This window comes from Larus michahellis, chromosome 3 (genome assembly GCF_964199755.1).
Source record: "Larus michahellis chromosome 3, bLarMic1.1, whole genome shotgun sequence".
NCBI classification, from domain to species: domain Eukaryota; kingdom Metazoa; phylum Chordata; class Aves; order Charadriiformes; family Laridae; genus Larus; species Larus michahellis.
Genome location: NC_133898.1, coordinates 38,401,460 through 38,415,703, shown reverse-complemented (window position 1 = coordinate 38,415,703; position 14,244 = coordinate 38,401,460). Strand labels below are relative to the sequence as shown.

The window sequence follows — 14,244 nt, the reverse complement described above, 5'->3', positions numbered from 1 at the left end:
TCTTCTGACAGAAGAGCAAGAATAAGTTTAGCTAGGTACAAAGATCAATATAGTAAGCACAGATTATTTGTTACCACACATGTAAAATAGGTATTAATGCATTTACTACAACCTCGTTAAAATGTCATACCACTAAACCCTTAAGATAAAATCTCAAGAAAACACATTGGTCCACTCACCAGTAAAGCTGTCTGAAGATTTACAGTGGACGTAGCCTGTAGGCAGGTGACCAACTTCCTGAAAATTAGGGTTTTTTGCCATTCTGAACAACAGACAGATTGAACAGCAAGCTCATAGAAACGCTATTCAGCAACATCCAGCTGCACAGCAACAACTGTACCATTTCCTGAAACAATGCATGAAATATACACCATCAGAAACAGAGGCATGCAGTCTATGGCAAAACCGAGTGAGATGCATATTTCTCAGTTAAAATTTTTGGTGAAATAAATTCTTAAAAAATGCCTCCATTCTACGGGAAAACTTCTAATAACATTAGAACATAGCATTAGAATTTTTTTTTGAGCCATCATCATTTGACTATTCATTTTTGAATATGGTAACGTATTGCCATTCCTTTGTTCACTACAAGCCACAAAAATTTCATCCTGACATTCTTACTACAGCATTAATGTCCCCCAGAACACCATTTTCCCAGTTGGGTGTCCTAATTAAACCAGATCTACACAAACTGTACCACACACATTTTATTCCCTACACATTCAAAGTTCTCCAAAGCGTTCTTGCCCAGCTAAAGGTTTTGGGTTTTTTGTTTGGGTCTTGGTGGTTGTTATTTTTACAATACTTCAGACAGTTGAAGATCTTTCTCCTGTACAAGCCTTTAATTTTACAAACAAGAAAACAAAACAAAACTGTAGGGTGAGGAAATACAGAAATATAGAGGCTTTATTTGTTTAAATACATAACCAACATAATGAGTCTCTCTCAACAAGTATAAATTATTGTTATTCTTCCCATCATACTTGCCAGCAGGAAAAATAAACTGTATTTAATTTGCTAAACAGATGATACCTTCATCTATGAATTCTCTCATAAGAGACACTCTAATCTTCTTTAAAGTATATGTTTAAGGGGGCAAGGAAGGAAAAAGAAGAAAAAAATATTTTTTAGGCAGTCTCATAAAACAGAAAGTAACCATACCTTAATGGAGCAAATTGAAAACAGGTAATTGACAAAGATGATCTCCTCATTTTGGAGAGTAACATGTAACACGTAAATATTTGTTCCTACAAGTAATGTATATTATCAAATTGGCTTGTATTATCAAAATGTACTGAAAAGCCATTTATGAAAATCTTTGTGGGTCTTTTTTAGAGAAACATGAGTGAACAGACCCTAACAGAACAGTATACTTCAAGCATCTGATTTACAGATTTGTAACAGAAGACATGCCAAACACACCTGCATTATGAGCAGGCTCAAATTAAATCTTAAAACACATAAAAAAATTAAGTGATCCCAGCACAGAGCTTTGGGAGGGGTCCGTATACTGTGCTTTAAAAATATTGTGAGCAAAGAGCATTGCCAGGCCAGCAAGATTACAGGCTAACAAGTTAACATCAAGTTGGCTTTTTTAAAGCCTGACAATATGACAACTTCCTCTTAAGTCAAAAGTAATTTCAATGAATCACAGCAGCGCACAACTTGCAAGAGGAGTTTAAGTACTGAGACCCTAGAAGAACCTATGAATTTATTGTATGTGCTATCACAGTGTCAACATATAGACTTTATATATATACACATATATGTGTATATAAATATATATATATATAAAACCGCAACAGGGTCTTGCAAAGCGCAGGGGCGGGCAAAGGGGAAGGCAGGTGAAGCAACCGCATCGCACCCTCGGCCGAGGGCCAGCGGCCCGCCCAAGGTCGCGCCCGCCCGGGGCGGCCAGGGCCGCTGCCGCCTCCCCAGACGCCACCTTACACGCCTGGGAGCGCCGGGGAAACGACCCCCACCCGCCCGGCCTCCCCCCGCCCTCCCTCCCCTCCGCGAAGAGGCGCCTCAGGTGAAACCCCTTTATCACCCGCCGCTTCCCGCGACCCAGCAATTCCTCGGCCCGCGCCCGCCCCACCGCCGCCCGCTCCCGGGTTGCCCTGTCCGCGCCCGGTGGGAGCCACGGGCAACAGCAGGTCGGCCCGCCGAGGGGCCGCTGCCCACCACGGGGGAGGCCCCGGAAGCCGCCACCCGGCCGTCACGAACCCGCTCTGCTGGGGGACGCGCCCGACCGCAACCCTCCCCCGGGACTCACCGGCCCCGCTGCTGACAAGGCCTCCACCCCCCCACACTGCCCCGCCGCCGTCGCTACGTCAACCGGCGCGGTGACGCCACTTAGCAACAGCAGCCGTCGTCCTGCGCGCTGACGTAGGCGAGCACCCTCGGGAGCAGGTCCCGGTAGCGGCGCCCGCTCGCTTCGGCCTCCGTAGTTCCGTTCGCGCGGCGCCGGGTTTCCTGTTCCGGCCGCAGGGCGGAGGCGGCCGGAGGCAGAGCGGCACCCGCCGGGACGGGAAAAGAGCGGTCGGGGCTCGGCTCCGTGGCAGGGCTGAAGGGGTCCGCGGGCCCCTCCGCAGCGGGGCAGGCAGGAGGGCGGCGGGAAGGCCGGGGTGACCCCGCGGTCCGTGAGAGGCCCTGGCCGCGGCAGCGCCGGTGGAGCTGCTCTAGGCGGGTGTTGGAACAGCGGTGTCACTGGTAGGCCTGCGACCTTCATGGCTGCGTCGTCCTGCCGGCGGATGCCAGCCTTTGTCAGAAACCCGGGACTTGGGCAGACAACAGGGACGTTTAAACCTTTGGCAACATCCAAAATACACGTTTCCTTTGTTTCAAGAGTTATGGTGTGTTTGCCAGTCTCAGGAAAGCGGAATACATACGGGTGGGCAAGAGACCAGCAAACACACTTAACACTGCCTCCTGTCTTGTCCATAAGGAGAACAGGGACCTGGCCTTTCTCTACATAACCATTACACTAATTTCTGCTGTACCACATTAAACTGAATTTAGGCCCTCCAAGTGGCAAAGCGCAACATGCTGTTTAATTCCATGCTTTATTTAGCAGAAGTGTTACCTTGGAAGAAGTAAAAATAACATCGTGTGTAATCAGTGAGAACATTAAGTAATTTCGAAAGTTTTTACATCTAAAATTTTTTAACAACTTTTGCTGGCTAAAACAATCATAAGATGTTTGTCTTTAGTAGGTTATTCTTGGATTTCATAACTGAGAATACTTAGTTCTCAGTATGGCAAGCAGCAGTAACTCTTTTTTTAAGACACCTTGCCAACTTCATGATACTGCTGTTAACTAGTTTGTAGATGGCAGTGATTTTTCACTAGTTTCCTCTCTATTACTTCATCATCTAGCATGTTGTCTACACTTTGTCAAGCACATAAAAATTGCAAGGGTCATTCCAAGATTAGCAAACGCGCTTAGAGTAATTTTTGAATACTGAGCAGAGAACCTTCGACATACTCTGCTCCTCCTTATGCAGTTACCACTGAACTACCTATGCACATCCTTTGACTTACTCATCTGATTTACGAACCATCCCAGTTTTAATTACTGGATTCCACACAATTGGGTCAGTAGGTTTTCCAGTCATACCTGTACTTTTAAGTGTAGTGAAACAAGTCTGAATGAAACACTGTATGTTGATAAAAAATGAACCACCAAGTTCCACGCTTGTAAAACCTTGAGATTTTCCTTGCCTGCAACTTGGTCATAAAGCTTTAGAGGATATATCTGTATTGACTGAAATAAAATTTTTAGACAAGTTCACTTAGATTACTATTAGTCTAAATAATTTTTCTACTCACAACCTAGTGCAAGATTCTAAATGATAAGGAACTGCAGTTAGCACTTCTGCTTCAGTTGAGCTTTACTTAAGTTCCTGTTTCAGAACACTAGCAGCGGAAGGGATGTATATGCAAAACACAGTTTAGCCATCAAAACCTACGTAAGCTGCTAACACCTGAGCACTCTGTCTCATTGCTGTAGCTCTCATGCTTCTTGATGCTATTCTCATCCTACTAACTTCCAAAGACAGCATACTAAAGTTACACTACAATAGTCTTCAAATTAAGAGTTCTCTTAATTGATGCTGTAAGGTATTCTGCAATATTGCATACCTTTTTTTAAAGTAAGGTAAGGTTTCGTGAGTCAGCTGAGCCAACCTATCTTTGTGCTAAATGGAACAGCCTTATTTACTTATTCAGAAAACTGAGGGAGTCTTGAACTGGCTCCTCATTTCTGCTTAATAAACTTGGCATAAAACTAACCCAGCATTCAAGAAAATCTTTGTCATTTTATTAAGCTGTATAAGCCTGCTTGGGGCAGGGGGTGCAATGTCAGAAGCCCAACATTTGGGAGGAAGAAGACACTGAGATCATGTGGTGACAGCTATTAAGACAGCTCACTTACTCAGGTCTCACTCCAAACAGTAGTAACTACATTGTCCCTATCAAAATGACTAACATAAAGGAGAATCATCAACCGCACAAGAAATGAGACAGGGAACGGGGTAGACATTAGTTCTACAAGTATAGGAGGGCTGAAATAGAAAATGCAACCATGAACCATCAGTGTTTATTGTTGCAGGAAAAAAGGCATCTTGGCAAATATTCAAAAAGGGAAAGATCTATTGTATATGAATAACCCTGATAAGGCACCACCTAAAGCACAGTATCTGTAGACACTGTAGAGAACAGCCAGAAAATATCATTAAAATGATCATTTAAAGTATCAGGGTTGCTTCATATAACAAATAGAAAACCGAAGAAGATATCTTTTCAGTTACTGTGTCTACCTTCCCATGAATTTATGATTGCTTGCACATCCATAGGGGATATTAAGCAGTGCAAATAGTTCTCACATTCCTTTTTCCAACACCTAAGGCTCAGATGAAGCATATAATCTATTTTACTTATTTACAAGGGCAAACAAAATATCTTGGATCAAGTTTTATGAATGGTTGTTCATGTGGAGCACTGTAAAATTAATGGGTTTATATGTGCTATCTTATTAAGATGAGGCAGACAGCATTAAGGATTTTTCAGGTAAGGAGATAGGACAGTAACACTTAGCATTTAAGTCATTAACATCTACATTAGCATAGTAGAAATCCAATGCAATACTTTCTGCATTTCTGTTTTAACTTATAAGACCAGGAGTTATTGACAGTTGTTATTATGAAGTCCGCATATTATCATTAAGTTACTAAAACATCCTGCTGATCAGGTCATAGTTATCTTCCTCACTGCTGTACTCACAACACCTATTCTATCTTTTATCAACAGATTTCTTCTCAAGAACCCATGAACCAAAACAAACAGCCTTTCAGTTATCTATGATTCAACAATTAGCAAAGCAACAGGTCACACTCCTTTACAATTATTTTGTAGATTGCACCAATACTTTATTCAGAAGCGAACTGCAGTGCTGTTACACTATTCAATACTCGCATAACTGAAGACTTAGTAGGAGTGAAGTGCTACTTGAACCAGAGACAGGGCAAAGGGTTTTTTCCCTTGTTGGAAAACAGGGTTTCAAAACTTGATGTGTTTTGCGCTGTTCATAATAGGTGGAACAGCATAAAAATCAAATAATTTGTGTAACATATGTACATGTTACATGTTTTCCTGCTCTTTACAGGTATCATTTCAATAACTATCACTCGTTTTGAGAGGGCAGATCAAAACGTTTACTAGTAGGAAGCTGTTGTTTCAGATACTCTTTTTCATTAAATGCCCAACGTACAGAGCATTTAAGTTAAATATAGCCCCAGACTTTCATTGAAACAGAAATTATAAGCCAGTTCTTTCTAGTGTTGGAAGAGACAAGAAGGATCACTGTGAGTTAGCAACTATAAGACCTCTTATCTTGACTGTCATTCAGCAGTCAGAAGCTGAAAGACTGAATTCTTTCTGCTCGACTGATTTATTGCCTCCACAAAGTTTCTTGTTACAGGCTGTTTAAGCCTGCTCCTTAAAGAGTTTTGCTTGGCATAATATTAGGACTTTCATAAACATGCTACTACTCAAAGCAAAGTTAGTCTGACATTTATTTTCTAGTATACGAGACAGGCCATGAAGCCTTCAGGATCTTTTGACTTCATATAAAAAGGAAGAGAAGTTTGGGGTTTTTTCATCCTTGTTGAAAATCATCAATAGTAACACAGGATTTTTTTTTTTGTTGCTGTTAGTTTAAATGTAAACAGCGTGAGATAGAGTGAATTTCCTGTCACATATCTTCTGAGTGTTTATTGAAATATTAGCATAATCAGTGTTCTAGAGGAGAAACTGTGTACACGATCTTCCAAAAGATGGTTGAGTATTCCTAATTGCAAGAAGATTGCAGTGGCATCACAGGACAACAAAAAGGAATTCAAGTACACTGAGGTCCCAGGGGATAGTTTTAGAGGAGACTCTAAACACGACTGATTCCTCTCCATTAAGCGAGAATTTCATAAAACACTGTTACCAATTTTCTCCAGGGGACTGAAAGTGTGCATCTGCCATATAATATACTTCATTAGAACTAAGTGAGAGTCACCATGTGGTTAGGATTCAAAATTTCAATCCAATAGCCATCAGGATCCTGAACAAATGCAAGTCCTTTCATTTTACCTATTAGAAAAAAAAATATGAGATAAAGTTAGGACTACATGACTAGTTCTTAATGTCAAATATGACTACTTTTAAAAGTATTTTTCCTTCTTTTCCTTTTGCATAGCAATCAGTTCCAATTTAGACAGTTAATTCTGAAACATCCAGATTAGTTTTTAATCAGCATTAGATCTTTGTGCTAAATTATCAATCTTGCTCTCAACAAAGCTGTAGTTTAAAGTCACTTTGAAATTCTATCTTTTGTTGATTGAAATAAGTTTTCTGCATATGCCCCTGTAAGTGTTCATCCTCTAAATTCACTTAAGTCAATTACTTCTTCTAATTCCTCTTGCAAGGAATTTAGAAGATCAATTCCAACACGTGTAAACTGAAACTTCATGTACTAAGGTTACTTTCAAACAAACAAAAAAAAAAAAAACCCGCTGTAGTACAGGCAACAGTCTAGTTTCTATATCCAGAAGGAAAAAGTATCACAGTTTGTGCATGCTGCTGAGTATTAGATGTCCGTATTGGAATGCATCGATCCTAGAACTCTCATGAGGTCTCTTCATGAAAGAGAATCCAAGACTCCTCAGCACTAATTTCTGCACTGTAGGCTATTTTGACATAGACATTCTTTGTTCATGAATGTCTGTAAACATTTGAGCTATACATTATTCATTTTTTAGTAAAAGTTATACAAGTCAAATATAATACAGACTATAGAGGCTATTTCTACTACAGCTGACAGAACAGTTGAAATTATAACACCTAGTAAGTGGCATTGGGAAGATTTAAAGAAAAACAGACAGAAAAGTCAAGATTTACTCCATTTTAATGGGTGGGAGTAATTATGTCTTCTGTGTCATCTTATTTTCATATGATAAGAACCAAACAAATATGAAATGTCGGAATTTGATTCATGTTAAAGGAAATACTGCAGTAACTCTAGGCAGTAGCTTACATAGTAAACTATGCCATCAACAGAGCACGTGAATTTTAGTGAAGGTCAGACTACTCACAGAAGGCACGTAACTAGACTGATGAACTATTGTTACCAAGACGGATCCATTTTCAGTTTTGCCCATTGTGTAAGAGAACACAGGGGTAACTGGTTCTAGCACCTTCTAAGCAGTGACTACTACTAGAAACATATTACCCAGCTTTCCGGGAAGATCTATTAGGCAGAATATATTAAAAACAAGGAAGAAAACTGACTTGCGTTTCTGACTTACCATCATCTGGTTTCTTCACAAATTTCACTCCGAGTTCTTCAAACCTCTTACAAGCTTTATTGACATCAGGGACAGCAATCCCAATGTGTCCTGTGCAACACGGTAAAAAGAGCAAAGCACACTAAGTATTGCTGAGTGTTCTAGGAAAAGGTTTGCTCAGCGTTTCGTTTTGTGCAAAAAGTTTACATGCTGTAGTTCACATTAAGATGATTGTATACAAGAAAAACATTGCTTCCATAAAGAAAAGCATTTTGGCTATTAACATTATTCTCCTTCAGAAAGTTGGCTTTTTGATAATACCTTTTAAAATAGGAACTTCAGAGGGAAAAGATCTCATTGTTTAGGTGAGAATATTATCTAGAGTAGGAAAAAAATAAGATTTTCAATCAAACTGTTTTATCTGTATTTCCTTTCTCGAAGCGTATCCACATAACAGCATTTTGTTTCATTTGCTCAGTTCAACAGTACAAGTTTATCATTAACGCTGTTTTTGTAGAGACTAGCACTATGCAAGGCTTGAGCTTACAAATCAATTGAGAAGCTTTAAATGTCAAGTGGCCAGACTGAGTATGAAACTTATTTCACTAGCCAGTGACCTTTCAAGCACTCAAAACATCAAATTGAGCCAGAGAAATACTATTCTTAGTGCTACAGAATTCTCCTTCTATCTTAAAATAGGTAATCAGTGGATTATAAAATATAAATCCAAACGTAAATCAGCCTGAACACCATGATAACCTGATACACAAAAGCAATTACTGTTCTTCATTCAATAGTTACTATTAGCATGAGTTTGCCTGTCAAAGGATTAGATTCTTCATAAAAAATGTAACTGTGTCTCATTACTCCAAAACACATTTGTTTACCTATTTTCACGATCTTTCACAGCATACATGCTGGAAAGAGAGATAAAGGATGAGATGCAAGTTCCCTTCTTTCCTAGTGCTAGTACGCTTTCTTCAAAGTAACCTAGAAAAAGTCTTCATCCAAACAACTTCAAAATATTTTCTCTATTAGTTCTCATGAAAATAAAGCCTAGAGCATACACTTACCCAATAACCCTTGCACAGAATTTATATTGATGTTTTCTAAAAACCACTTGAAACTCTGTTTTTCCCCAATGCATGAGAGAAAAAGATGTAATCACAATAAACCAAAGTTTAAAAACTGCAAACACAAAACTAAAGACCTACCAAATCCTCGGGGATCTGAATTGCCATTATGGTAAGACTGATTTTCATCATTTTCAGTGCCCCAGTTGCTGTAAGAAGTAATTATTACACATTGAAGAAAAGCATCAAAATTAACAAATCCTAAATGTTCAGTTTCCTCAGGAGGATAAGTTGTTTCTTCTAAGAAACCAAAGAATATGAACTGTTGGCTGCATTCATTAAGCTATCAAGATCTTCCCTAGCCACAGGTCCTAGGGATAGTCTCAGGGATAACAGTCATGTTCACAGTCCTTCATTAGCATTCAGGTTCTACATTTGAATAAATCTGAGACACTTCTGTTATCACTCGGATTAGAGAGAAGGTTGTGCTGCATTAGACAGTCTATCTACCCATCACTAGGGAACAAACGGTGAGGGTTGCAGGTTCTTAAGCTAAGCAAGACAGTGGGGTATTTGGGAGAGTCTTTCTGCACAATTACAATCATTAGCAGCATCAACCAAATTGCCTTGTTTACAGGAAGTGTATTCTTTGACTTAATACCTCTTTTGATTAGATTGCAAAAGCAATAGTTATCCATTATTAGGATGTTCCGGGGATCCAAAGAAAGTTCTAATCACACCAAGTTTTCATAAATTCTGTGGCTTCCCTACCTAGACCGCATGAATACTCAAAATAGAGCAAGCATTATTTCATATTTATGTACCACTGTTCACCTAGCAGTTTGGAAGGGCTCTGGAAAGAGAAAGATTAAGCTTGCCAAGTATCCAAGATCTCAGACATATTTTACGGCTATATGACAGTGAAGATGTTTCCACAGTAATGATGACTTTTTTTATTCAATACAACAGGATTTACACTCATCCATTCTGTTTAATCACCATTAGCTAAATGTCATATTTCGATATATTAATACTTACTGTGTCAGTTCAAGTGTAGCTTTTCTAGAGAAGGTCCAAGCTGTTCTCTCAGCTTTATCTTTCGGGATATCATTTTTATCTTCATACGCCAGGAAATAGAGTGAAAACTTCATAGCAGGAAAGTCAAATTTTTGAAGCAGTCTAAATGGCAACAATTATTTTGAAATAGTAACTTTAAAAGGTAACCAGGTAGCTTGCAAATAAACCAAGATGCCTCCCCCATGGAATAATTATTGCTGTGATTTTTTTGCCTTTCTGACTGTAATCCACATCTTAAAACAGTTACAGTTTGAACTATCAAATAGAAACACTCCAGAACATATTAAAAGCCTACAAAAATTAGAAGAATCAATGCTTAAAAGCCAAACTATCAAGCAACTGAATAGCAAAGCCAGTACAAAGGCTTACATCTTGAGGCTGTCACTCTGTTGCTTGTCCTCAGGAAGATCTTTATGCTTATCCACTTTAAAATATCACCAAGGAATAAAAAGATTTACTTTGAAACTACACTTTTCTGGGGACCTCGCTGGCACCAGACAAAGCTAAAGAATACAGCAGGATTAAAAAAAAAAAAAACAAAAAACAACCATACCTTTAGATAGATATAATGATAAAATCAATTAAAAAATACTTTAGGTTAGAAAAAGCTGCTTACAAAATGCATCCCTTTGCTAGATGCAAGAAGTCACCCACTTTCCTGTGAAATATTTGATACATCTCTATTTTCACCTCTTTTCTAGAGATGGCATGGCATACTTCAAACCATTTTTATGTAGGACATTTAATTAGAAAAAGCAGGCATGCAAAAAAAAGATTCTAATTTCTTTTTCAGCTTACTAGGTATTTAATTTTTATTTTCTCACACACACGTCTTCACTAAAGCGGAAGTAGTTTATTTTACTTTAGTTTGGACTCATTTCACAGAATGATAGGGGTTGGAAGGGACCTCTGGAGATCACCTCGTCCAACCCCCCTGCCAGAGCAGGGTCACCTAGAGCAGGTTGCACAGGAACGCGTCCAGGTGGGTTTTGAATGTCTCCAGAGACGGAGACTCCCCCACCTCTCTGGGCAGCCTGTTCCAGTGCTCTGCCACCCTCAAAGTAACGAAGTTCCTCCTCATGTTTAGATGGAACTTCCTATGTTCAAGTTTGTGCCCATTAGCCCTTGTCCTGTCACTGGGCAACACTGAAAAGAGCCTGGCCCCATCCTCCTGACACCCACCCTTTAAGTATTTATACGCGTTGATAAGATCCCCCTCAGTCGTCTTTTTTCCAGACCAAAAAGACCCAAATCCCTCATCCTTTCTTCATAAGAGAGGTGTTCCAATCCCCTAATCATCTTGGTAGCCCTTTGCTGTACCCTCTCCAGCAGTTCCCTGTCCCTCTTGAACCACGGAGCCCAGAACTGGACACAGTACTCCAGGTGCGGCCTCACCAGGGCAGAGTAGAGGGGGAGGATGACCTCCCTCGACCTGCTGGCCACACTCTTCTTGATGCAGCCCAGGGTGCCATTGGCCTTCTTGGCCACAAGGGCACATTGCTGGCTCATGGTCAATCTGTTGTCCACCAGGACTCCCAGGTCTCTTTCCAAAGAGCTACTCTCCAGCAGGTCAGCACCCAACCTGTACTGGTGCATGGGGTTATTCCTCCCCAGGTGCAGCAGCCTACACTTGCCCTTGTTGAATTTCATAAGGTTTCTCTCTGCCCAACTCTCCAGCCTGTCCAGGTCTCGCTGTATGGCGGCACAGCCTGCTGGTGTGCCAGCCACCCCTTCCAGTTTTGTATCATCAGCAAGATGTTTAAAAAAATACACCAGAATTTTGTTTTGAAATAACTCATTTCAAATGTCAAGGACGTCCAAAGCGCCTTAGCATAAACACGTCACACAACTGCAGGGCATCTGCCTCCCAACAGTCTTCTCCAAAATAAAACAAAGTTTTAATAAAACAAAGTTTGGACTCTGTCTTCAGCTTCCACTGCCTTGTTCTCTTATGAGCAGAGTTGGTCATAAGCCACCTCTGAGAACAAGTAGAGAACTTAATTTCAAGATTTATAGCAATGGCTCCTGATTATAAGCACTGTCATAAAAGCTACCAGTTAGCTGCAGCCTCAGTGAGGAGGAAGTAAACAAGTCGCACACTGATAATTAATGACCTATTTAAGAAAAAAAGAAATTTCTGGTCAAGGCCAATATTAGTTCGTTTGCAGCTTAGCCATTAACTGTGCTGTGGGAGTTCTCAGAGACTGCCAGACTGTCCGACTGAGCATCAGCTGATGGGCCAGCATTGTTTATGTAGTTACACCAATTAGTATAATTACATCAAAATAACAAAACTTTTATTTTCAGAAGAATACTAGGAAAAAACAAACTTATTGTGGCATACAACTTCTACTCACGTCATTCCAAGAACTCTTGTATAAAAATCCAGTGACTTCTTAGGATCCTTCACTCTTAACATTGTCTGCTGAAACAAAAAATCCTGTGGGGAAAAATGTTTTATTATTTATACGTCAACCAGAAATTAATTATGGGTGATAACAAAGATGCTAGTTAACAACGAATCTAAAACTAGCAGGTTTATAAGTAACAAATAGAATACTATAGTGTAAATAAATAAAACCCTTTGTCCTGATCCTACACATACAGATTTGTGTCACATAAATATGACTTTGTAACACAATGCTTAAAACAAATAAACTAAATCACCACTGGTATCACTCAATATATATTTTCAGTGGTATCAAAAAAGGGTATCATTCTTATCTTTATTATTCTTTTATGGACCTGTACTGCACACGAACCAAGTACGCCAAGCTTTGCAAGCAAGCATGCTAGGCACATGAACAGTCGATATCGGCTGTCACTGCAGACACAGAATTTAAATAAAGCTGAACTCCAGAACTCAGTATTTTTGTTATTTCATTACACAGTTGTTGAATTTCTGTCAAGCTTGATGATTTCTTGGCAGCAAAAGTGGACTGCAATTCTGTAAGGCTATTTTCCTCAAGCCACAGCGTAACTTTATATACCAAGGGCTACTGAACAACTAAGTGGATGAAAAGCAAACGACAGGATATCCTTCACAGATATATTAAAAAAAAAAAAAAAAAAGGGATGTAGAACAACTGAAATGCAATTACAAGGTTCTCCTAATAAAAAATAAAAGTTTTGGGGGGATTTTTTTTTTTTTGCAACCCAGGCACGAGCTGGCCGAAGAGGGCCGCGGAGGCCCGGTTACCCCGCGGCTGGGGGGAACCCGGGCGCCGCCTCCCCTCAGCCCCAGCCTGACCAGGGCTCCGCGCAACGGCGGAGGCGCCGAGCCGGCCCAGCGCGCCGCGGCCGGCCATGGCCTCCCAGCGGGACGGAACGGGCGGTCGCAACCACCAGCCCAGCGGATCCGCCCTTCACCAGGATGGTGAAACCGAGCCGGGCTGTCCCCAATCCGCCAGGCTGCCCGACCCCGGGCCGGCCTCCCCGCACCGGGGCAGCTCCCCGCCGAGCGATCCCCGGCCGGGATACTACTCGGCCCCACGCCGCCTCCCAGCCACCGCACGTCCGCCCGGCGAAGGGCGGGTGGCCCCGGGGTGTCCTCGTCACCCCCATCCACCCCACCTTCGTGCTGGCATCCGGCTCCGAGCAGGCGCCGTAGGCTGCCTCGTCGCTGAGACCGCTGACCTCCGCTGAAGCGGCCATGTCGGGAGAGGAGGAGGAAAGGGAAGAGGAGGAAGAGGCGGTGGCGGCGCCCGCGGGAAGGCGGTGCCTCACCCACCTCCGCCCCGGGGTCACCCGTGGATCGCTGCGTAGGGGTCGGGGAAAGTGCGGGGTTGCCTGGTGGTTTCTGTAAGGATTAACGGGAAGGATACACGCACGCACGCTCGACTGTGGAGTTAATTAGCTGAAGCATGGAACGAAACCAGTGATGCTTCACGTTGCTGTGAGGATGCGCCCCTCTCACTCCCACTGGCAGGCCCGAGGGTGTTGCACCCCACTTTTTTTGAAATCATAGAATGGTTTGGATTGGAAGGGACCTTAAAGATCATGTAGTTCCAGCCCCCCTGCCATGGGCAGGGACACCTCCCACTAGACCAGGCTGCTCAAAGCCCCATCCAGCCTGGCCTTGGACACCTCCAGGGATGGGGCATCCACAACTTCCCAGGGCAACCTGTGCCATTGCCTCACCAGCCTCGCAGGAAAGAATTTCTTCCTAATATCCAATCTAAATCTACCTTCCTTCAGTTTGAAACCGTTACCCCTCGTCCTATCATTACACTCCCTGATAAAGAGTCCCTCCCCATCTTTGC

At 41.7% G+C, this 14,244-nt stretch overlaps 2 protein-coding genes across 5 annotated transcripts in view; both read right to left on the bottom strand.

Annotated features, from left to right (window-relative positions):
• The window catches only part of BTBD9 (BTB domain containing 9), a 118,347-nt gene extending 115,901 nt beyond the window's left edge, over positions 1 to 2,446 (bottom strand). Inside the window, exons 1-2 of one of the 4 annotated variants that reach the window (XM_074579719.1) lie at positions 2,276 to 2,446; positions 180 to 346 (exon numbers count right to left, since the gene is read on the bottom strand). In XM_074579719.1, coding sequence (XP_074435820.1) covers positions 180 to 261 — 82 coding nt within the window. In that variant the 5' untranslated portion in view covers positions 262 to 346; positions 2,276 to 2,446. Of the gene's footprint in view, positions 1 to 179; positions 347 to 1,161; positions 1,243 to 2,050; positions 2,070 to 2,275 lie in introns of those variants that run through there. The other 3 variants (XM_074579722.1, XM_074579721.1, XM_074579720.1) reach the window with 3 other exon arrangements.
• A 2,138-nt stretch (positions 2,447 to 4,584) lies between these two features.
• GLO1 (glyoxalase I) lies at positions 4,585 to 13,901 on the bottom strand. The gene is made up of 6 exons (XM_074579723.1): positions 13,556 to 13,901; positions 12,340 to 12,422; positions 9,944 to 10,084; positions 9,047 to 9,114; positions 7,854 to 7,943; positions 4,585 to 6,639 (listed from the first exon to the last, which is right to left on the bottom strand). The coding sequence occupies exons 1-6, from the start codon at positions 13,634 to 13,636 to the stop codon at positions 6,551 to 6,553; spliced, it is 552 nt and encodes a 183-aa protein (XP_074435824.1). The 5' UTR covers positions 13,637 to 13,901; the 3' UTR covers positions 4,585 to 6,550.
• Positions 13,902 to 14,244: the final 343 nt, after the last annotated feature.

Excerpts from the sequence above, each read along its gene's own strand:
- GLO1 (XM_074579723.1), bottom strand. The coding sequence starts at position 13,636 with ATGGCCGCTTCAGCGGAGGTCAGCGGTCTCAGCGACGAGGCAGCCTAC. Across the intron at positions 7,944-9,046 it reads TTCAGATCCCCGAGGATTTG|GACACATTGGGATTGCTGTC; the intron begins GTAGGTCTTTAG and ends CGTGTTGCACAG. Across the intron at positions 6,640-7,853 it reads TGTGAAGAAACCAGATGATG|GTAAAATGAAAGGACTTGCA; the intron begins GTAAGTCAGAAA and ends TTTTTCTAATAG.